Consider the following 25,178-nt stretch of genomic DNA (forward strand, 5'->3'; position numbering starts at 1 on the left):
AGAATCTATAATCATACTCTATACTATATTTAGCTTGTTATTCATAAAGAAAATTATGTTTCACCTTATGCTATGAGAAGTAACTATTAAGGTGTTTTCCATGCAAAATAGTTCTCCTGTGGGAAAAAAGAATATTTTCATGTAAGTTGCTGAAAATCCTCAGTGGACTTTGAAAACTTTAACTAATATAAAATCCGCCAACATAAAACAGCTATTGCATACACATGTCTTAATGCCTAATATATGCAATATTACATTAGCACCGTGATTATTTTGAATGCATTAAATTCAATTACTCTCCTATTTCACTCCTATTACAACCTATAATGAAAAACAAAATGCCACTGAAGTTTAGAATCATCATCAGAATCAGTTTGATGATCAGCAATCAATTCCATTTTCTGTATATGTGATTCTAGGATTCAGACAAATAGTATTCTGCAATCCCATCATCAGCTTTATGGATATATATAAGAAAATAACTGCAGATGCTGGTAATGTGACATTCTGATACACAAATGAATGTCATAGAGTCATACAGCATGGAAACATACAGCATGTCGCACAGCATAGAAACAAGTCCTTTGGCCCATCCAAGTTTACTGGACCCATTTTATTCTCCCCACATTCCTATCATTCTCCTGGAGAAACAGTGGAGCAACTTGTAAACCTGCTGCCTCGCAGTGCCAGAGACACGGGTTCGATCCTGACCTCAGGCACTGTCTGTGTGGAGTTCACTCACTCTCCCTGTGTCTGCATGGATTTCCTCCGTGTGCTCAGGCTTTCTCCAACATCTCAAAGACATGCAAGTTTGCAGACTAATTGTCTCTAATTGCCTCTGTAAATAGCCCCAAGTGTGCAAGGAGTGGATGCGAAAGTGCGATAACATAGAACTAGTGTAATGGGGCGATCGGTGGTCAGCATGGACTTGATGGGTTGAAGGGCACATTTCCATGCTGTATCTATCAAGCAATCTATCACTCATCTACATGGTAGGAGCAATTGCAGTAGCCATTTAATCTACCAACTTCGCTGTCTTTGGAATGTGGGAGATGGCAGAGCAACCAGAATAAATCCATACGATTACAAGGAGAGCAAAGAAACTCAATAACAGATAATACTGGAGGTCAGTAATGAACCCAAGTTATCAGAGCTATGAGGCAGCAGCTCTACTAGCTGTGCCATTGGACAACCCCTTAAATTTAAATCATAATGTGAGGAATTGAACTCTTTTGAACACTCTCCATGTCACCCTGCTTTGACATGCAATGCGGCTGAAATCCTTTTGTCTGCCGGTTATATTATTTGCTTCTCCAGCAGGTCTATAGCCTGGTATTCCCACTCCCGTTCAAGTACTGACCACACAGAAATACACAGGGAGGGCAATGACTACACTGACCCATATCATAGAAATTTACAATGCCGTAAGGATCTATCTGCCTGATATATACTTTACTTCAATTGTATGGTGGCTCCCTGCTCATTCTTAATAGCCTTATCTTTTCTCCTGCCTCACTTATTTATCCAGCTCTCCTGCTTCAATTTCTCTTATTTATCTAGCTTTTCAACCTCAGTTCCCCTGCTCCAACAACCCTCTATATTACAAAATCTCCTGAACACTTTTCTACTTCCAGTTGAAAACTTTCACGTTCAACCATAAGTACCTGGAAACAGAGGTGCAATAATATATTATCAAAGGACCCCCACCCAACATTGTTGTTAAATCTACTGACTAACGTGGGCTGTTTATGTTTGACCTCCAAATGCAACAACTAAATGTCACCATTTGATTCTCTACACACATTCCTCTAAACTATGATCTTTCCAGCAAACATTAGAACACTGTTTTTCAGACAACGTTTTTGATTCATTTCCTTTGGAGATAGTCCTCCATGTCTTACAGCCTCAAAAATCCCTTAATCGCAAAAGTCCACTTCCACCTTTTCCAAGCATATCTATCTAAGTTGACATCATCTCAACCTGTGCTATATAAAATATATATATATATGTAATTCTATGGAACTTATTTCTTCTATTTTGACTCTTTTCTCTACCCTTGTCCAGATTTTTCACTCACACCCTAAATATGCTGAAATCCCTTGCCACCTTAACAGTTTCTATTTTCCTGGCACAATCGACAATAGCTGCAGGAGGAGGCCATTCGGCCCTTCGAACCAGCATCGCCATTCAATGTGATCATGGTTGATCATTCTCAATCAGTACTCCGTTCCTGCCTTCTCCCCATACCCCCTGACTCCGCTATCCTTAAGAGCTCTATCTAGCTCTCTCGAATGCATTCAGAGAATTGGCCTCAGAGAACAACCATCTCATTGTCATCATGGCCTGCTCATTCTTCAGGTGTTCTGGTTACTTCACACGTCCCAAGAACATGTGGGTTGGCAGATGATTTAATAGATAACACCCCTGGCAAACTGATGTTGGGTAGAATCTTGGGGGAGGGCTGATGCGAATATAGGGAGAATTGGTTATGCAAAAAGAGGTTGCTCTGTGAACTAGCATGGACTTGATAGCTAAAAGGCCTCTGCATAATATCCCACCTGTAGAGCCCTGCCAATGAACCGAACTCCTACCTGGTTAGTGCGGACGGAGCCATTTACAGACGCAACCGTCAACATCTCCTTCCAGTGAAGGAACCGCGTCCTGCGACTCCACATCCAGAGGTCTCGCGTTTTGCATACCCTCCCACTACTGGGCCGGCTGTTCCACTTCTGGAGACTGGGTCCTCCGCTGCCTCTCCAAGGCGTTCAGCACCCAACTCGACTGCTTCACCACCTACACCCGACGGTTCTCCGGTGCCGTCCCCGGTCCCCTCCCCATTCACTTCACCCATGAAGGGAGGAGATGCGGATTCGTACCACACACGCGCCGGTCGGGTCAGCAGGCCACCCATTAGATACGGCGATTTTGTGTAACCATTAATACTTCCCCATATGCAATATTAACGTTTCGGCTACTATAGTGTTTAGCCACCATGTTTCCATCTATCTATGCTTATGTGTTTCTACAAGGAAAGATGTAGATTGGTTATTTCCTACTAACCTATTGTAGCGCTTGTCAGTAGTTGCTCCGCCTAATATGCGATATATATTAACAAGAGCTTGCTTACGTAGGGCAGTTGGAGTAGCTGTTAGTCGCTGTGAACTCCTGCAGATCAATGCTGTAAGTGGACTGTAATAAATGTGTGTTGCATTACGACGTGTGTACGACTCCACTCATTACACCACCATAGTAGTGTAAATAGCAGTTCTCCAAACCCACCTCCCTCCCTTAGTCCTGTTCTCACACTGAACAGCTTCTCTTTCAAGTATTCCTACTTTCTCAATGTAAAAGGTTCTCCTATGCCTGTTACTTTGTGAATGCGGAACATTCTTTGTTTCAGTGTTACACAGAACCCCGTCACTCATCTTTCTCCAATACAGTGCTGAATGTATCACAATTTTTACCTCTCCCTTTCATACGGTTTATTTTTAAACGTTTCCATATCCTTCTTCCAGTTCTCCAAGTCCATTTCAAATGATATGGCCACAGTCTAACTCCTGAATTGGATGCACTGAAATAACATTCCAAACCTCTCAACCCTGTGACCTCTACGACCAGAAGGAGAAGGATTGCCAGAGCATGGAAACACCATCACCTGCAAGTTCTCCTCCAAGTCAACTTGGTAATATATTGCAAGTCCTTCTGAATAAATCCTGGAACTCACCACCCAACAGAATAATGGGAGTTATTTCACACAAAGGGTTGCAGCTGTTCAAGAAGGTGGCTCACCATCCCAAGAAGGGATGAGCAATAGGTACTAGAATTGCTCGCACCCGTTCCCGATACACAAATCTATAGAAGCTTACCAATTCCTGCATCTGTGAAAACAGTTAATCAGAGCTTTCAAAATTGAAGTAGACAGGTGCTTGAGAGAAATTAATTTGTAAAGATATTATATGAAACTGGATTGCCCAACAAAGATCTGCATAGATTCAGTGGGTGTTAGAACACAACTGCACACTTCTCGATGTTCCAAAAAACAACCATTTTGCACCAGTCAGTTTTCTATTTCATAACTACACTCACATCCAGGCAGCCACTGGAATTCAATTTTACTAACATGCCCATTATATGATTCTTTATCAAATATCTCTCAGAAGTTCATATATAGAACGATAACGGCAAAACCCTCATGAGTCCTCACTGCCACTTCAAAAAAATAACTCAATCAAGTTAGTGAAACAAAATTTGCCTTTAACAAATTAATTTTACCCTTATCTATCGTCTAAAGGTTTCACCATCTCCATCAGGTTCATGATGTGTAGTTGTCACATTTATCTCTCTCGTTTATTTTGTAAAGAAATGTGACATTTGCATTCCTCCAACCTCCTATTGCATCTAAGCAGAATTATATGAATGAGGAAAGACATTCATATTTCCAGCCATTTAAGACACCTTTCAGCAATTCTTATCTGTACAGAATCACTTTTATGTTTTGATGATTCCTGTCCCAGGAATGCATACACTTCTCTGTTTTTTTAGATAGATGTAGTTTTATAGTGCCTTTCAATACATCCAGAACAGCCCAAAGCACTTGAAGCCTAACTAAGGATTTTTGAAGTGTATTATTAATGTAATGAAAGAAATATGGTAGCCAATTTATGCACAGCAAAGTTGCCACAATCATCAATGTAATAATAACCTAGTAAACTAACAAGGTCTTTGAGGAAAACTAAAGGAAAACTATTAGCCAGAATACGAGAGAAAACTTCCCCACTCTGCAAAATAGTTTGCTGGCACATTTAATGTGCTCTTGAAGGAATAAACAATGCAGCAGAATAAAATCATAACCCAAAGACATCTCCAGTAGTACAGTACTCCCTCAGCACCTTACATCCATTTATATTTATTATGCAAAGGCAAAACGTATTAACAGGATATTTACAATTGCAACTTCTTTCAAATCAACGAATAGACTAAGGTGATCCTTAGTAAAATCCCAACACAAACATTAAAAAGTGTAAAAACCATTAATCCCGGCTCGCAATTCCACAATGATGTAAAGTGCAAAAAATGTATCTTCATATTGTCAACACTGTTTCCCCCACCTCACATCCCCTTTGTGATATATTCATAAGCTTCCATGGACACTAAAATAAACTTTCTGCTCCCAATGCTGCTTCCCCCATTCCTTTCATATCAAGCCATAATTTTATTCTTATTCTATATGGCCATAGCCCTGAACATGTGACTTTCTTTAATTTTAATTTAATTTACCACTAGATCACTACCAAGGGATGAAAACTACACGAACCGCCTCCTGTTTTGCTCAATTACCAACAATTTGCTTTTTTGGTTAGAGAATCATAGAGTCATACAGTGTGGAAACAGGCCCCTCGGCCCAACTTGCCCACACCGACCAACAATGTCCCAGCTCCCCTTGTCCCACTTGCCTGCGCTTGGTCCATATCCCTCCAAACCTGTCCTATCCATGTACCTGTCTAACTGTTTCTTAAACGAAGGGATAGTCCCAGCCTCAACTACGTCCTCTGGCAGCTTGTTCCATACACCCACCATCGTTTGTGTGAAAAAGTTACCCCTCGAATTCCTATTAAATCTTTTCCCCTTCACCTTGAACCTATGTCCTCTAGTCCTCGATTCCACTGGGCAAAAGACTGTACATCTACCCGATCTGTTCCTCTCATGATTTTGTATACCTCTATAAGATCTCCCCTCGTTCTCCTGCGCTCCATGGAATAGAGACCCACCCTACTCAACTTCTCCTTATGGGTCACACCCTCTAGTCCTGGCAACATCCTCGTAAATCTTTTCTGAACCCTTTCAAGCTAGACAATATCTTTCCTATAACATGGTACCCAGAACTGAACACAATATTCTAAATGCGGTCTCACCAATGTCTTATACAACTGCAATATGACCTCCCAACTTTTATACTCAATACTCTGACTGATAAAGGCCAAAATGCCACAAGCCTTTTTAAAGGAATGTTTCTCCTCAGATTATATGTCTCTTATTCAAAACACTATCATCTAGTGTTCAAAATCCAATCCTTCCCATCTCTGTCTAACTTCAAACTCCTTTCTCACTTCAAAGTTCTTTTCACCTCCTAGATTCATGCAGACTGTTTGCTACCTCCGAGTTTCGATTTCTCCAATATTGATTTCGCCCAAAACATTATTCATCACTGAGTTTCTCAGCAATTGTGAATCCCATTCATTGGTCCCTCTTCAACCTTCAAGATAATTGACAACAGCCTCCAAAAAATTCTGATCTATTCTGATATATTGCAACACATATCCCTTTACTGCACCATCAGCTGATAAGCTTGTCTTATCTCCATCTCCTTCCATTCTCAAACATGCATCTCTTTGACCTCACTTTGGACACGTGATTGGTTACTCCACTTTTGCTTCATTAACAATAATCTCTTAGACCTCTGTGAAGTGCCTTAAACTACATTTTATAACGTGGTTCAAGTTGTAGCTTCTGAATTAGACATCTGTGGAGTGCCTTAAGCTATATATTATAAACTAGTGCAAGTTATAGCTTCTGAGGGAAAAGATAAATGATTAATGAGAAAAAGTCAAATTGTTGGCAAAAGGATTGAGTACATTAGGATCTTTGGCCATTTTTATTTCCAGTACATTTTTTTTTTGCTGCAATTCCATAGATTTGCACAAACCATGAAATGTGGGTTCAACCAGTCACTTTTTTTTTAAATTCATTTTTTGCCGTATCACTCACCTATCTTCCTTAATGCCACACATCCGTATAGAGTCAGTTTGTGTCCAGTCGTGAATGCCGTTGTACAACGAGGCTGTGGCAAGCATGACAGGTGAAAACCAATTAGAATAGTTCCACTCCTTCACTGCTCCAACCTGATTGATAAAATATTACCATTAACAACTGCACAAGTACTTGTAAAATATATTATTTTTTGTATTAGTAGTTGCCAAAATTCTAAACACCTGAAATGATCATGTAGCTCTGACTATTTGAATATTTAATCCCTATCCATGTTTGACCATAGGAGCAACAGATTAACATATTATTTTCATGTCGGTAAAGATAAATATCACCCAACAATTTGACTTTGTTCAGCCTCATTGATGCTATGGCAAAGAAAGCACACCAAAGCCTCTACTTCCTCAGAAAGATGAATGAAATTTGGCATGTTTCCAATAACTGACCAATCTCTACAGGTGGACCATAGAAAGCATCCTATCAGGATACACAAGCTTGGTTTGGCAAATGCTCAGCCCAAGACCATAAGAAATTGCAGAGTTATGGAAGCAGCCCAGTCCATCACACAAACCCATCTCCCTCTAAGTGAAAGGATCTCTGCAAGCTATTATATCTAGTTTCTGAGTGCAGACCAAGGGATTTTTAATGAACAATGTGCACCCTGAAGGAGATAATGTCACATGTTTATAGATTAATTATCCAAAGTATTGGCTCTTGCCAAAATGTAGTGATCCTGTGACTCTGTCAGAATGGGCAAAGGCCTGAGGAAATAGCCCTTCAGCCCTTCAGCACCTCCCATTATCATAACTTTGCTTTTATTCATAGAAATTCCAGTAAACAAATATGCTCAACTTCTCCATGTAGGACAGCTGTCTCATGTAGGAATTAATTTAGTAAATAAATGCTGCACCTTCTCCAATACAATTATATCTGTCTGTAGAAACACTGACCTCATTGTCTCAGCAAGGCCCGATATAAGGCTGTAACATTTTGGTTGGCAAAGTACACTGCCAGCCCAAGAAAATATATAACATATTCCTAATGTAGGTAACACTCAATTAAGATATAAAGCACTAAACAGCTTTCTATGCAAAATATTTGAAAAGACAGTAGGCAAGAAATTAATCTAGGGTTACATGGCTATACAAATCAGAATATTGGTTGCTGGTTTTACTCATCCCTCAATGACAATGTCAAGATATCAGTACGACTCATACCCTAAACATTTTCATTGATGACTAGAGCCAGCAACCAAAGAAAATTGCCTGCATAATTGCACGATGACATATATAAGTACTCACTACAAAATTTTACCAATGTTCTGCATCTAAAATTATTACAATAGAAAATATTAAAAGATTCTTGAGTAGCAATTAAACTAATTGTTAACAATAGTAGTGCCTAAAATTGTGAAAGAATTGGATTGGTTGCATTACAGATCCTTCATGAATAAAGAGCCAATCAAAGCACATTGGTAATTTTGCTAACAAGTGATTTGTTGCACTGTTGATCATGCACTCAAATAGCTGAAAATGGTAAAATGGTATCTGAATAGAAATTACTAAGTTCTCATAAAGGAAAAACTGAAATGCAAGAAATAACAACAAAAGGAAAGAATTATTGAATACAAAGTATACCAAACAACATCTTCAAAGGTAATATATAGGTCAATATTCTGCACAGAGCTTTCTTTGCATCTGCTATATACTTGCCCCAAATAAAAACACTCTTTCCCATTTGCTAACTATTCCATTGCATATTTTCTGTATCTTTTACTTTTAATGCTAATATAACGTGTTTTCCTTTATGTTGAAGAGTCTTGTAAGTTTGAATAACAATTTATTAGATTTGTTTTCTTGTTATTATTTCCAGTTTACCAGAAAAGTAACACATTCTCAAACTAGTCAACCAAAACATATGCTAGGAAAATAACTGCAGATGCTGGTACAAATCGAAGGTATCATAAAATGCTGAAGACCCTTCTTCTACCCGAAACGCCACCCATTCCTTCTCTCCTGAGATGCTGCCTGACCCACTGAGTTACTCCAGCATTTTGTGATACCTTTGATTTGTACCAGCATCTGCAGTTATTTTCCTACACACCTTGTCGCTCCACTGCAATTTCTCCTCAAGGTATGTCTACTTTGAAGAAGTTCTCCTCTCTTCGACGAGAGTTTAACAACATGTTTCCCGCTGTCTTCCTGTCTCCTACTACATCCTATCTTTGTCCCGCCCCTTGCCCTGACTTCAGTCTGAAGAAGGGTCTCGACCCGAAACCCTACAGCAGGACTAAGCAAATGCTATGCTTGATTAATGCCATATCATTGAGATATAAATATTTTCTGCCAAAAGTAATGTTTAAAAATACAGGCAAAAATAGCAGCATTCTGAAAAGTAAACTATAGAATAAAAGCAAAAGGCTCAAACACAAAAAAATAATTCAGCTGAACTTGCACCAGGATGAATTTCAAGAAGACAGTAAAAAAAATCAATTTTTAGACATCGCCTCCAACAAATAAACTCTACATCATTGATCACTGTGTGAATTATACAACGGTTCAATCAATTTGATGTTCTTTTCCTTCATCTTGTACTTTACCTATAATCTGGAAATAGTCAAACATTTTAATGCTGAACATACAATTTGCCATTTTTTTGCTAATCCATTCAAAACATAGCTTTCAGACAGGATTTTCACATTGTTAGATTATGCATTAACAGTTTAGAGCTAGTAATTTATTTCTAACCACATGTATTTCAGCTATCACGCAGGAGTTCTTGATCTCAAAATTAGGTAAGGTGTCTGTGACCCAAAATGGTGAATATTAACAAAAATTCACATGGTATGCATTTCCATCATAGAAATCCATTAGTAAGATCTCTGATCTCACATCCAGGATTGGACAGGAGTATTTTCACTCTTGGGACAATGAATCAAGCATTAAAAAAGGCCACAAAGTGCTCGAGTAACTCAGTGGGTCAGGCAGCATCACTGGAGAATATGGATAGATGACATTTTGGATTTGGACCCTTTTTCAAACTAAGGATCCTGACCCAATATGTCATCTATCCATGTTCTCCAGGATGCTGCCTGACCCGTTGAATTACTCCACCACTTTGTGTCTTTTTAAAAATATAAACCAGCATCTGCAGTTCCTTGTTTCTACAATGAAACAAGAATGTTCGATTTTCTATTCAACCACCAGGGGGCAGGCTTATGAAAATAAAGTACAGTACTTCCCTGACAGTTTGAATAGTGTGAACATGTGAATAGTATGATACATTATTTTATATCCAATGTTTTCTAATAGCATCAACATTGACTAGAATTTGATGAGAAAGGTCTTCTCTTCAATGACTAACAGATCAATGAAAATTAATAGTAGCATGCATTTTTTTTCACTTTTTCAAATTATTTCTTTTAAAATTTTGTTTTATTGATGTTATTTCACCCAAACTGTTTGGTGTTTTTGATTCAATTAATGCAAGAACTCAAACACTGTCTAGGTTGAGTGTACACGTTTTCTCTGGGACAGTGTAAGTTTCCCACAGAATCATTGGTTTCCTCACATGTCAAATACACGCTGGTGATATGGTGTCTCAATTATCCCAAGTGCAAGTGGGTGGCAGAAAAACTGGGCAGTGATCGATGGGAAATGTGTACAAAAAAATGGGATCAGTGTAGAAAGGTTAATGGCCAGCACAAAGACAACAGCTGAAAGGTCTGTTTCTATATGTGCTGTATGTTCTGTGCTGTCTGTTCAGCAAGGCTACTTTCACCAAGATGCAGGACAGAAAGCCACAGGAAATCCTTCTTCCCTGTGGCTATCAAACTTTATAACTCCTCCCCCTTCTATCATGGGGTAGACCGAGACTGACTCCCAATCCCTCCCCCGCCCTCCCAATCTTTGCACATCCCCAAGCCTTTCCACTCATCGCTTTAATTTCATGTTTCATGTATTTTGTGTTTTTATGACTGTTGGCAGATCAATTTCCCTCCTGGGATAAATAAAGTTCTATTGTATCGTATAACTCTGACTCTAAATAACTTTATAAATCATAATTTAACTCAATGATAGCATACATGACAGCATTTATTTCCAAATTACTTCACTTGCTGCAACAAACTCAAGATGTTCAGAGAATGTAAAAGATAAATGCAGTTACTTTTTAAAAACAGCAACTTGTAGTTGCAGAGCACCTTTAATATAGAGAAATGGAGAAGCAGAATATTCGAGCCTATTAGAGGATCAGAGGTTCAAGCTATTGCTAGACGTATTCATTCTGGTAAAACTATAAAGCATGAAAATATTGTGGTGTAACATTAGGGCACATTAACCTGCCCTACTGCTCAACTTGCCAATGCCTCCCCCCTCCCTCCCCAAGATGTCTATTTGAGCGAGTCCCATTTGCTTGTATTTGGCACATATCCCATTGAATCTCTTCTATCCATGTACCTGACCAAATGTATCTTCAATCATGTAATTTTACTCAACTCTACAGCTTTGTCTGGCAGTTCATTGTATCCTAAAATTTAAAAATTCCCCTAGGAAAGACACAAGATGCTGGAGTAACTCAGCAGACAAGGCAGCGTCTCTTGGAGAATATGGATTGGCAACATTTCAGATCAGGATAGACACAAAAAGCTGGAGTAACTCAGCGGGACAGGCAGCATCTCTGGAGAGAATTAAAGGGTGACGTTCCAGGTTGAGACCCTTCTTCAGACACCTTTCTTCAGACTTTTTCCCTTTTTAGGTTTGTAAAATAAAACCACTGAGTTAATTTTTTCATCTAGCTATTCAGAAAAGGAATTTTGCTCTAGGTGGGGTTTTTTTTTTGCATTATGTTTCGAATATGTCAATTGGCCCCTTTGTCAATTTCACCAAGCCTCAGACCAAAGTAGTTGCAGATATTCTTCTACTAGTCGGAGGGTCCTGGGCACCACTGGGTTTCCCTTCCGATTAGTAACACGGAGAGAGAAAGCTTCTGAATTACAGCTGTGAGGAGAACATCGTGTTTAGTCGCTGAACGGACCGACCAAAGTCTTGCCACCCACCCAGATACACCGGGCCTGTCGCTGGGTCGGTGACTTACTACGGAATCCTGAAGAAGAATTCTGAAGAAGGGTCTCGACCCGAAACGTCACCCATTCCTTCTCTCCCGAGATGCTGCCCGACCTGCTGAGTTACTCCAGCACTTTGTGAATAAATACCTTCGATTTGTACCAGCATCTGCAGTTATTTTCTTATACTACGGAATCCTTCTGCCTCACACTGAGCACTCCTTCATGTTAAAGGAAGGAAAACTGGGGGTGCTTCAAACCTTCCAGTGTGTCAGCGTTCAAGATAGGCAGCTTCCGGCAGCATCTTACAGATGAGGGGCTGGCACCTACTAATCTTTTTTTCTTCCTCTTCCACCACCACCACCTCCTCCCTCCCCCCCTCTCTCTCCCCCCCCCCTCTCTCTCCCCCTCCCTCTCCTCCCCCTCCCTTCCTCTCTCCTCCCTTCCTCCCTCTCTCCTCCCTCTCTCCTCCCCCCTCCCTCTCTCCTCCCTCCCTCTCCTCCCCCTCCCCAACATTTAACGGAGCGCTCCGCTTGCAGCCCGCCACCAGCGCAAGCTGTTTAAATGGCCCTCGTCGGTCGTTGCCCGGCCGCTGGCCCCGCCCACTGGCACGCGAGGTAGCCGCGCGAGTCGCAGCTCGCGCCCGCTCGCCAACGGATCCCAGCCGCCGCCGCCGCCGCCCACCCTGCGCGGCCGTTAAACCGCCGGACGCTTTCCCTCTCCCCCGGCGGCGGCGCGGCAGAACGGGGAGAAGGAGGCAATGACCACGAGGACCGCGCACCATGAACTGCACAGAAATTAGTTGGCGGCAGGCAGAGAACACAAGGCGGCGGGGCAGCGGGCGAAGGGACAGCGCAGCGCGTGGACTGGCAGGAGGGCAGCGTGCAAATGCCGGCGGGCGAAAGGTATTCTGGGTTTTGTACTTCGTATTTCCCTCCATTTGAGTAGCTGTCAACGAGCAAAAGAGCCAATTAAACTACAACACCCACACAGCAGTTACCCCTCGCTCGATGTGAGAACCGAGTGTGTACGGAGGAACTGTCGATGCTGGTTTGCACTAAAGATAGACACAAAATGCTAGAACGTCACCCATTCCTTCTCTCAAGAGTTGCTGCCTGTCCCGCTGTTACCCCAGGATTGTGTGTCTACCCGTGTCTCTTTTTTTTTTTGTTGCAAACCACCATCTGAAGTTCCTTATTTCTATAGGTCTGCTGCAGTAATTTGCCGAGACTTCTAAGGCAGTACTTAACTCACAATCTACCGTGTAGGACAATAGACCTTCAAGAATCGTAAAAATCTATAGTCGATTGTGCATTGTTGCCTTATCAAAATCCTGGAAATTCCTACTTATCAATACAGTAGGTGCACCTCAATACATGAACTGCAGCAATTTCAGACATTCACTATTACCTTCTTTAGGAAGATATGGGATCACAAATAAACACCAGGCTTGCCAGAGATGGCCACATCTCACAAAAGAAAAAAAATCGAACATTATTGAAATATGATCTACAATATATCCTACATTTCTTAAAATTAGTAAAAAGTTAATTGAAAGATATACACGCATCATATGTTTCATTAAAATAATGAAACTGGTTACAGTTCTAATTTCTTTTTTTGCACTTGGAAAGCAGACTGACCTTCAATGAAAAAGATAAATAGAATGTCATTTTTTGCTCTTTTTATCTATAACATTTCCTCTCTTCCTTTCTCCCTGGGATATGTGCAATAAGTTAGTCCACAAAGTGAATTGTAATTACCACACCCCTGGATAGCTTTAATAAGCAGTTATGTACATGTCTGCAAACTTACTAGTTGTCAAAACTGTCTGTTATATGAACAAGTCTACATCATCATCTGTTTCTGGATGCATCTGTTCAAACATAGCTTTGGTAGGAGTGAGCACTGTACAATCCCAGTAAAGCCAAAATCCATCTTCACACCGAAAACACACACTATTTTCTACGGCACTCAATAGATCTATCACAGTTTCATGCAGTGAATGTCCATTTAACAGAAACTATGTTCGAAATTGTTTCCAAAGTTCAATTCAATGAAACCAATTTTGAGTTAGAGGACAGTAATAGACCCAGTTTAACATTGGTGTTCGGGTGGTTATTGAAAATCATCATCAAGAACAAAATTAATTCTCATTTGGATTGTTTCATCAAGTTGAACCATACAGATTTGTTAAAGACAAATGAGTCCCGACAGCTTTGGTGGGAAATAGTCACTATTATTTAAAGCAATAACAGTGAAGTCTGCTCAAAGTAGAGTGTTAGATACCTATGTGGACTTTGGAAGCTATTTGTTTATAGCACATAAAAGAATGTTTAAATAAATGAAATGAATACAAATCGGTGACAGGAAGCAAGAGTTCAAGGAGATGGATGTTCTTCAGATTGGCATGTAGTTTGTAGTGATATTCTCAAAGGATTAAATGTGGATTCACAGAGTTTTTGGAGTTTATTATTAATGATCTACACTTTGGTATAAGTAGCAACATTATACACAACATTATAACTTGACTACTAATGCAAATTTTACAGTTAAAGGCCTGTCCCACTTAGGGGATTTTTTAGGTGACTGCTGGCGACTGCCATAGTCATAGCAGGTCGTTGAAAAACCGGTGACTGGACCCCCCTATGACAATGTCTACGACAAGCTACAACAACCTACCACCTAGTCGACGCCAAGCTACGGCAAGCTGCCGACAACCGGCGACCCAATCGTCGCGAGTAGGACGTCCACCTACAACTGCACCTACGACAACCGACAACAACCTACCACCAGAAGCGACAACCGAAATCAACCTACATCCACCCGCGACAAGCTACGACCCTGAAGACTGAAGACAATTCACGTTTCACCCAGTTTCCCTATAAAAGGGGGTGTTTGGTAGCGTTTCCAATCATTCTGCATCGTGATGCCATGAGAAACTACTCTGAAATACAATAACTTCATACATCAATTTTCCATCAAAATGTCAGGAATTTTCTTTATTGATATTGAAACAAACATTTTTTTTAAAAGGTTGATAAGAACATACAACAGTGCATACAAAAATATTGTAATAAACTTCAATAAATTTCAATAAACTTCAAACTTTAAACAGAATACAAGTGCAAAAACATACAAAACCTAACATCATTTATGGACACATTACACTGATGGGTGATCAGATCAAGTCCATACTTGGAATTCACCGGTAAGCACCGGCGACAACCTACATCACCTGGCAACTACCTACAACAGCACCTACGTCAGGTTACGTCGCTACGCTCATTGACGTCAAACCCACTGTCGGCAAAAAAAAATCAATATTCTGAAAATCCAGCGGCGACCAGAAAGATGCTACGACTCTTTGGAGACTACTCACGAGCATACAGGCGACACCCCGGCGGCGACCATATGGCCACAGCCGAGCCGCCTAAAAAAATTACCTGTGGGACAGGCCCTTTACTGGGCTGTCCAAAAATGTGGTAAAATAGCAAATATGCTGTGGACATTGAGTGTTTCTGGTAATTTGTGAAGTACAACTTCTAAAATGTTTTAAATACATGCAAGAGTAATTCTTAATCCAAACCATAGGTCAAAATAATTATTTGCCTTTTATGAATCCCAATTATGAGATCCTTGTGGTTGAATTAAATATAATATTCTCCTTAGCTAAAGAACATTACAATTTTGTGAAAGTGAAAAATTATTTTTGTATCAGAAATTGAAGGAAATATTACGAATGTGTTATTCACAAGATTAACAATGCTTTCATTGAACTACACAAAGTGTGACTATTTTCCAATCTATGTTATAGTAGGTACACCATAAAATCTTGTACATTTTACACGTAAAATGACCACAAATGAATGTTGCCTTAACGTGCTTAAATTTTATCTGGACCTGATAATTATATTTATAACAACATGCACATTACAACTTACTTTAATATTCCCACATGTTTGTATCTCATTTACTTCTAATTTTCATTTGTTCATCACATTCCCGATTGACTTTATCACTACTTTGGGAATTTGATGAATTTCCCCTTCTGCTTTTCTTTTCCTTTTCTGCCTATTTTTCTTTATACCTTATTTACTATTTTATGACTCAGGTTACCACATGTAGATATATTTTAAGACATCCTTCGGGTCAACAATCCATCTATGGCATCACAAAACTCTGCTTCAGTGACATCATGAAAGAAGATTGCTTCCATAATCCATTGAAGAATGAAATTAACCCCTAATTAAGAATGCTCTGTTATGTGTATGCTGGATATACATTTATTTTTAATTCTAAATATTTTTATAGCGCTGTATTGAAAAAACAGTCAACTTAGTTTTTAAAAAGGACCACTTTGTTTATTCAGTAACTAATGTTCAAATATCTGGAAAATTATCTTGTTTCAAATAAATCTGGATAGTAGCTTCTGTATAAATTAGAGATACACAAGTGTAGAAAGTCAACCAAAGCCATTTGGACAGAAGTCAGTCTGAATTGTAGTCTGCTTCTGATATTCGGTTCTTTTACTTTAATAAGGAACCACATTCTGAAACAGGGTGCAATCTGCAACTGCTGTTATGTTGCACTTTTACATCTAGCAATTAAGGATTGAGGAATTTACAACCTGATCTGGTTATTGTAACTGATGACATGGCACTGAGAGTCCAAAGTTAAGTTTCTTACTGATTGTAATATTAAAAATAAGAAAATAGGTGCAGGAGGAGGCCATTTGGCCCTTTGAGCCAGGACTGCCATTCATTGTGATCATGGCTGTTCATCCACAATCAGTAACCCATGCCTGCCTTCTCTCCATATCCCTTGATTCCGCTAGCCCCTAGAGTATCTAACTCTCTTTTAAATTCATCCAATGAATTGGCCTCTACTGCCTTCTGTGACAGAGAATTCCACAAATTCACAAATCTCTGGGTGAAAAAGTTTCTTCCCATCTCAGTTTTAAATGACCTCCCCTTTATTCTTAAGACTGTGGCCCCTGGTTCTGGACTCTCCCAACATTGGGGACATTTTTCCTGCATCTAGCCTGTCCAGTCCTTTTATAAATTTATATGTTTCTATAAGATCCCTTTTTATCCTTCTAAATTCCAGTGAATACAAACCCAGTCTTTCCAATTTTTCTTCATATGACAGTCCCGCCATCCCTGTCGTATGAGGAAAGTTTGGAAAGACTGGGCTTGTATTTATTAGATCATTAAAGTATAGATCATTAATGCTGCAGCAAGTAAGAATTTCATTGTTCCATTACCAATATATTTGACAATTAAACATTCTTGACTCTTAATATCATTGAATGACCAGTTAGATTTTCAAACATTCCCATAATCTCAACATGATTGATAATTTTGCAATTATAAGGGTCATGATATCACAAAACAATTGACAAGTTTAACTTGACACTGGCCTAGAGACTGCAAAGTAAAATCTTAAGGATATGACAAATTGAAAGTGTGTGTTAGGTTTATTTGCATCAGTTATTAAAACCAAGACATCAGGGTCAGGTCATATCGGCTCTTTTTAGATTAATGCATGAAAGTTCCATATTGTGGGATGCAATCTTGACCAAGAAAACATCAGCAGCGCCAAGATGAATTATGCTGGGATCTAAATATCTCGATGAGCAGGATTACACACAAATGATTAAACTGTGCCTGTAAAGGCTTTTGCGTGCAAAAAAAGGAATATATGGGCCCAATTTCTATGTGAAAATAGAACCACAGCATTGATTAACATAAACTTGTCAAAGTGCACTTTGTAAAATAATTGAAGATAGAAACACAAAAAGCATGAGTTGAGCCTGTTTATCAAGAAAACAAATTATGGCTTACAACAGGAACAAGTGCACGTAGATTTTATGCTATTTTAGCATTCAGTTCAGATCATCAGGCAAAAACAAACAATATATAGCACACTTCAACTGAAAGCTCCATCATTCTATCAATGCAATGTGCCTTTCTTTTGAAAGAAAGCTACTAGATAATATCTAGTATAAGAAAATAACTGCAGATGCTGGTACAAATCGATTTATTCACAAAATGCTGGAGTAACTCAGCAGGTCAGGCAGCATCTCGGGAGAGAAGGAATGGGTGACGTTTCGGGTCGAGACCGAGTCTGAAGAAGGGTCTCGACCCGAAACGTCACCCATTCCTTCTCTCCCGAGATGCTGCCTGACCTGCTGAGTTACTCCAGCATTTTGTAGATAATATCTAGAATTGTTAAGGGGGGATCTTATTGAAACATATAAGATAATTAGGGGATTGGACACATTAGAGGCAGGAAACATGTTCCCAATGTTGGGGGAGTCCAGAACAAGGGGCCACAGTTTAAGAATAAGGGGTAGGCCATTTAGAACGGAGATGGGGAAGAACTTTTTCAGTCAGAGAGTGGTGAAGGTGTGGAATTCTCTGCCTCAGAAGGCAGTGAAGGCCAGTTCGTTGGATGCTTTCAAGAGAGAGCTGGATAGAGCTCTTAAGGATAGCGGAGTGAGGGGGTATGGGGAGAAGGCAGGAACGGGGTACTGATTGAGAGTGATCAGCCATGATCGCATTGAATGGCGGTGCTGGCTCGAAGGGCTGAATGGCCTACTCCTGCACCTATTGTCTATTGTTAAGTTCTTAAGGAAACTGCTTCTGTAACTAGACTTGAAGGGAAAAGCAAATCCTTGGTTTTGGGTTTTCCAAATCTACATTTGCTTCCTTTGTGTTTAGAGAAGAAAATGTAAACACTCCCTAACAATCACCAGTTGAGTTAATATGCCATCTGTTAACCTGCCAAGTAGGTTAGATCGTCTGCTGTCCTCTTGGGGAATGATTCTGGTCCCCCAAAGACCATTTGACTCCCTCCAAGCTAAGTATGCAAACTAGTTCTGCCCTGTTTTTGGTGCAATGGGAAAGAAGAGACAAGGATGCAAATAAAAGGACAATAAATACTTGAATATAGAATATAAATACAAGAGAAGGTTATGCTGCTCATCTCAGTGTAGCTGATATATGGAAGATATATGGATTAAAAACAGAAGCTAATTTCAAAGTTAGGAACAAAAATGTGATCAACCATGGAAGTGATCTCTACCAGGTTATGGCAGTGAGAGCACTGTCAATTTTAACTGGCAGACCTGAATCACATGACACGGGCTATTGTTCTGACCAAAATGTTTTGCAGGTTAGCAGAAAATAGCTGCCCAGTCATTAAAGTTGAGTGGGAGGCAGCTATCACTAAGCACTAGCTCTATCAAAATGGTTAATTCTTTGTAACTGCAGGGATCATGCTTCATGGAGGAGTATTAGTGAGGAGAGGCCCAAGGTTTCATAATCAGACCCAAGATGCAAACAAAAAAACGTACAATAACTTAATATTTAGATTTAGAGATACAGCGCAGAAACAGGCCCTTCAGCCCACCGGGTCCGCGCCGCCCAGCGATCCCCGCACACCAACACTAGTCCTACACCCACTAGGGACAATTTTTACATTTACCCAGCCAATTAACCTACATACCTGTACGTCTTTGGAGTGTGGCAGGAAACCGAAGATCTCGGAGAAATCCCACGCAGGTCACGGGGAGAACGTACAAACTCCGTACAGATGGCGCCAGTAGTCAGGATCGAACCCGAGTCTCAAGCGCTGCATTCGCTGTAAGGCAGCAACTCTACCGCTGCGTCACCGTGCCGCCCACATTCTGGATCACTTCTTGTCCTAAAACCATTTCCGTACATTTTCTTTGAGGGAACTACCATTGCCTTCCCACTCGGTTCTAAGATTGATACTCCAACGAAGCTGCAATTGGCATAGTTTTCGATCAACAGATACCTTTATTATCCACAATTTTAACAATAATCATCTATTCCATTTTAACTGTCCAATGACTGGTTGTCACCAAATAGGTAGCAGCTAAACACCTCATAGGATTTACTCACAAATTACTAATAAGCTTCAGTTATTGCCATTGATGTGGAAATAGGCATGAAAACTAAAAGAGAAACAGTTTGCCAGAATTGCCAGACCATTCGGAATGCTCCTCATTTTCCATCCCAAGGAGGAGAATAAATTTGACAATCTGATTTTAAAAAGTTGCTATATCTTTGTCGAGCTTTGCTAAGCTTTCAAAGAAATACGAGTCAGCTAATGGCAAAGTTGTTCATCTACTACAGTGGTGACGTTGATATAAACTTGGCAGATTATCTATTCGGTATGGATTTTACTACAAAGAGAGCCAACAAGGATGTAGACACCCATTCCGTACACCAATAACAAATTGATCCAGTTTACTAATTAGTTTACTGGTTATTATTTCAGCAACAAATCAATGACAAACAGCTGATGGTTAGTTGATCAGTCACTGCATCAGAAACATTTTAAAGGTTAAAAGTAAACCATTGAAAAACATCCAATGCATTGTTTAACAGTGATTTTGGTCCTCATAGTTATTCAACTACCTTGCATTACAAAAAACAAAAAAACTTTCCATTACAAATTATATAAGAAAACAATGCTGTTTCTGCTTGTTTTGATAGCTGTGCAATAGGCAGTTCCCCTCCACAATCATATTTCTTTGTTTCACTGAATTTTTTAATAGAAATGACTGGAAATGTTAGACAAGGCTATAAGATTACTTTAAAAGTTTTTCTTCTTTTCAATGGTCAAACGGCTTACAAACAATTGTTGTCGAAACCCACTTGTTAAGGATTTAGAGTGTGATTTGGACCATCATTAAGGTGGGGAGCAGAAAAAAATTGACACGGAAAATAACAGGAAAAACCTACATTTTTTAAAAACTGCACTACCATCTGTGACTAAAGCAGACCAAATCATTTTAGTGCATTCAGAAAGTATTTAGACCCCTTCACTTTTTCCACATTTTGTTACGTTAAAGCCTTATTTTAAAATGAATTAAATTCTTTTTTTTAATCATCAATCTACACACAATACCTATAATAAAGTGAAAACAGGTGTTTAGAAATTTTTGCAAAGTAATTAAAAAGAAATAACTGAAATATCACATATATAAGTATTCAGACCCTTTACTCAGTACTTTATTGAGGCACCTTTGGCAGCAATTACAGCCTCGGCTTCTTGGGTATGACGCTACAAGCTCGGCACACCTGTATTTGAGTAATTTCTACCATTCTTCTCTGCCGATCCTTTCAAGCTCTGTCAGGTTGGATGGGGAGCGTCGATGCACAGCTATTTTCAGGTCCCTCCAGAGATGTGCGATCGGATTCAAGTCCGGGCTCTGGCTGAGCCATTCAAGGACATTCACAGACTTGTCACGAAGCCATTCCTGCATTGTCTTGGTTGTGTGCTTAGGGCCTTTGTCCTGTTGGAAGGTGAACCTCCGCCCCAGTCTGAGGTCCAGAACGCTCAGGAGCAGGTTTTCATCAAGGATCTCTCTGTACTTTACTCCATTCATCTTTCCCTCGATCCTCACTAGTCTCCCAGTTCCTGCCGCTGAAAAACATCCCCACAGCATGATCCCCACAGCATCACCACCATGCTTCACCGTAGGTATGGTATTGGCCAGGTGATGAGCGGTGCCTGGTTTCCTCCAGACATGACACTTGGCATTCAGGCCAAAGAGTTCAATCTTGGTTTCATCAGACCAGAGAATCTTGTTTCTCATGGTCTGGGAGTCCTTTAGGTGCCTTTTGGCAAACTCCAAGCGGGCTGTCATGTGCCTTTTACTGAGGAGTGGCTTCCGTCTGGCCACTCTACCATAAAGGCCTGAGTGGTGGAGTGCTGCAGATATAGTTGTCCTTCTGGAAACTTCTCCCATCTTCAGAGGAATTCTGGAGCTCTGTCAGAGTGACCATCGGGTTGTTGGTCACATCCCTTCTCCCCCGATTGCTCCGTTTGGCCGGGCGGCCAGCTCTATGAAGAGTCCCGGTGGTTCCAAAGTTCTTCCATTTAAGAATGACGGAGGCCACTGTGTTCTTCAGGACCTGCAATGCTGCAGAAATTATTTTATACCCTTCCCCGGATCTGTGTCTCGACACAATCCTGTCTCAGAGGTCTATGGACAATTCCTTCGTCTTCATGGCTTGGTTTTTGCTCTGACATGCACAGTCAACTGTGGGACCTTATATAAACAGGTGTGTGCCTTTCCAAATCATGTCCAATCAATTTAATTTACCACTGGTGTACTCCAATCAAGTTGTAGAAACATCTCAAGGATAATCAATGGAAACAGGATGAACCTAAGCTCAATTTTGAATGTCATAGCAAAGGGTCTGAATACTTATGTAAATGTGATATTTCAGTTATTTCTTTTTAATCACTTTGCAAAAAATTCTAAACACCTGATTTCGCTTCTTCATTCTAGGGTAATGTGTGTAGATTGATGACTTTAAACTGCATCTGCCATGTATCCGCCCACTCACACAACCTGTCCAAGTCACCCTGCAGCCTTATTGCATCTTCCTCACAATTCACACTACCCCCCAGCTTAGTATCATCTGCAAATTTGCTAATGGTACTTTTAATCCCTTCATCTAAGTCATTAATGTATATCGTAAATAGCTGGGGTCCCAGCACCGAACCTTGCGGTACCCCACTGGTCACTGCCTGCCATTCCGAAAGGGACCCATTTATTCCCACTCTTTGCTTTCTGTCTGTCAACCAATTTTCTATCCATGTCAGTACCCTACCCCCAATACCATGTGCTCTAATTTTGCCCACTAATCTCCTATGTGGGACCTTGTCGAAGGCTTTCTGAAAGTCGAGGTACACCACATCCACTGACTCTCCCCTGTCAATTTTTCTAGTTACATCCTCAAAAAATTCCAGTAGATTTGTCAAGCATGATTTCCCCTTCGTAAATCCATGCTGACTCGGAATGATCCTGTTACTGCTATCCAAATGCTCAGCAATTTCGTCTTTTATAATTGACTCCAGCATCTTCCCCACCACTGATGTCAGACTAACTGGTCTATAATTACCCGTTTTCTCTCTCCCTCCTTTCTTAAAAAGTGGGATAACATTTGCTATCCTCCAATCCACAGGAACTGATCCTGAATCTATAGAACATTGAAAAATGATCTCCAATGCTTCCACTATTTCTAGAGCCACCTCCTTAAGTACCCTGGGATGCAGACCATCAGGCCCTGGGGATTTATCAGCCTTCAGTCCCATCAGTCTACCCAAAACCATTTCCTGCCTAATGTGGATTTCCTTCAGTTCCTCCATCACCCTAGGTTCTCCGGCCCCTAGAACATTTGGGAGATTGTGTGTATCTTCCTCAGTGAAGACAGATCCAAAGTAACGGTTTAACTCGTCTGCCATTTCTTTGTTCCCCATAATAAATTCCCCTGCTTCTGTCTTCAAGGGACCCACATTTGCCTTGACTATTTTTTTCCTCTTCACGTACCTAAAAAAACTTTTGCTATCCTCCTTTATATTATTGGCTAGTTTACCCTCGTACCTCATCTTTTCTCCCCGTATTGCCTTTTTAGTTAACTTTTGTTGCTCTTTAAAAGAGTCCCAATCCTCTAGGTTTTCAGTTTTCATACACTTTAATTTTCCACCCCACTCACACTCATGCTGCAGCCATCTGACCTCAATTTTGAATTTAACAATTTCAGGTAACTTGCTTTCTCTTTTCATATCAGCACCGGACAGTTCTGCTGTGGGTCACTAGTCCTTAATAATGACTCCGTTTTCCTATCTTCCTGCAAGCATAGTTTTACCTGATGGGCATTTCCTACTGCTCTGCATTTCAGAGTTTTTACATGTATCTTCGAGTTCTCTTTAACTTCCTCATCGGCATATAACTAGACAGTTGCACCAACATCTATGGACCACGGAAACCCTGGCCTCATCATTTATTCTTTCCATTTCTCCCTACCCTCCCGATTTCAAGGTCCCTTAATCTTGTGCTTTCCTGTTTATTCATTTCAGCTCACTCCATTCCCTGGAGCTCTAAACACTCAGTGAACAAATGCTTGTCAATTTAATTTTGATTACCATCTTATTCTTCTTTTTCTATACTCTGTTCTATTCGTATTTTGAATGCAGAATTCAACATTCAATGTAGTTCAGTTTCAGAAACATAATGGGTACTTGCCATCCTCAAGTCAATATTTAGCTGCCTCATATCTCAACCATCTCCCTCATATTCTTAGAAAAAAGGTGTACTAAAATTACATGGAGAGTCCATGAACATTTGAGAGAATAGGGAAATAAGGGTTTATATCGCAACACAGGTCTGCCAAGGATGAAATAAAGTAATGTCCAGAATATTTGCCTAGTCTAACAATCTTGGCTGTAACTGTATCTGCCGTGCAGTTCCAATTTTTTTAAATTTCAGGTCTTTTACAGCTTTCTCATTTCCAGGTCTTCCATTTTGATTCATTTTGTCAGGATGTTTTACCCAAAATCTTTTCATCACAGTATTTATTTTAAATTCATGGGCACTGACACTTCTGTGGCTATAGTGTGCAAGGTTTACAAGATGCACTGCTGCAATTCTCCAAAGCTTCTTTGACTGCATTCCCATTATTTATCAATCAGAGAAACAAAAGTACAAGCCAATGGGAATGCCATGACCTGCAAATTTCCTTCCAACTCACTTAAAAAGACTTCTTTTAAAATCCTGACTTAAAATAGATGGAATTGCTTTTATCATTGTTAGGTGGGAAGTTATACCATTTAGACACATAAACACAATGAATTGCCACCGCAAAGATCTCAGCAGTTCAAGAAAACGGGTCACTACCAATTTCTCAAGACTAAATCGGTGCAGACAATAAATGAAGCCTTCCCAGCAACTCCCAAACTTCAATAATAAATAAATAAATAATGTGTCGGTCACTCAGCAGTCTCTCCTCGACAAACATTCAAAGACGTCGAACATCTTATTGTTTGTTTATTTCTTCAAATCCAACAAGTTCAGTTATATTTCAAGTTCCAGTTCGGATAAAGATCCTTCAGTCATACGTTTCCTTTCTTTACAAATGCAGGCAGATGCAGTTGGAGCTTTAATTTTAATTCCACGCTGCAGCCGTAAATAAACAAAAATCACTGATACCAGGTATTTCCTGTACTTTCAAGTCACTTCAATTAAAAAGCTTCCATTCAGTACAAATATATATGCTGACTTAACTGGTATGAACAGAAGTAATAACTACGACACTGCCATTGCTCAACACCTTGAATTATTAGATTGTGTATCAAATACAGTAGTTATTTTAAAATATTCCATATCCTATTTACTTAACCTATCATGGATCTGGAAAGGAAGAACTTCCATGGGCACTTACATTTCTTTATACAAATCATGAACATGGCCAGTGGTAACATCTGCACAAGCCCAACAATCTCAGGGCGGCACAGTGGTAGAGTT

The 25,178-nt window shown here is 40.0% G+C and overlaps 1 protein-coding gene across 8 annotated transcripts in view; it reads right to left on the reverse strand.

Annotated features, from left to right (window-relative positions):
- The window catches only part of LOC144600609 (BCL-6 corepressor-like protein 1), a 185,991-nt gene that overhangs the window by 79,277 nt on the left and 81,536 nt on the right, over positions 1-25,178 (reverse strand). For 4 of the 8 annotated variants that reach the window (XM_078412395.1, XM_078412396.1, XM_078412397.1 and 1 more), the window contains exon 3: positions 6,766-6,899. In XM_078412395.1, the coding sequence (XP_078268521.1) occupies positions 6,766-6,851 (86 nt within the window). In that variant the 5' untranslated portion in view covers positions 6,852-6,899. Of the gene's footprint in view, positions 1-64; positions 119-6,765; positions 6,902-25,178 lie in introns of those variants that run through there. The other 4 variants (XM_078412398.1, XM_078412399.1, XM_078412401.1 and 1 more) reach the window with 4 other exon arrangements.

The sequence above is a fragment of the Rhinoraja longicauda genome, chromosome 15, assembly GCF_053455715.1.
Source record: "Rhinoraja longicauda isolate Sanriku21f chromosome 15, sRhiLon1.1, whole genome shotgun sequence".
Lineage (NCBI taxonomy): Eukaryota > Metazoa > Chordata > Chondrichthyes > Rajiformes > Arhynchobatidae > Rhinoraja > Rhinoraja longicauda.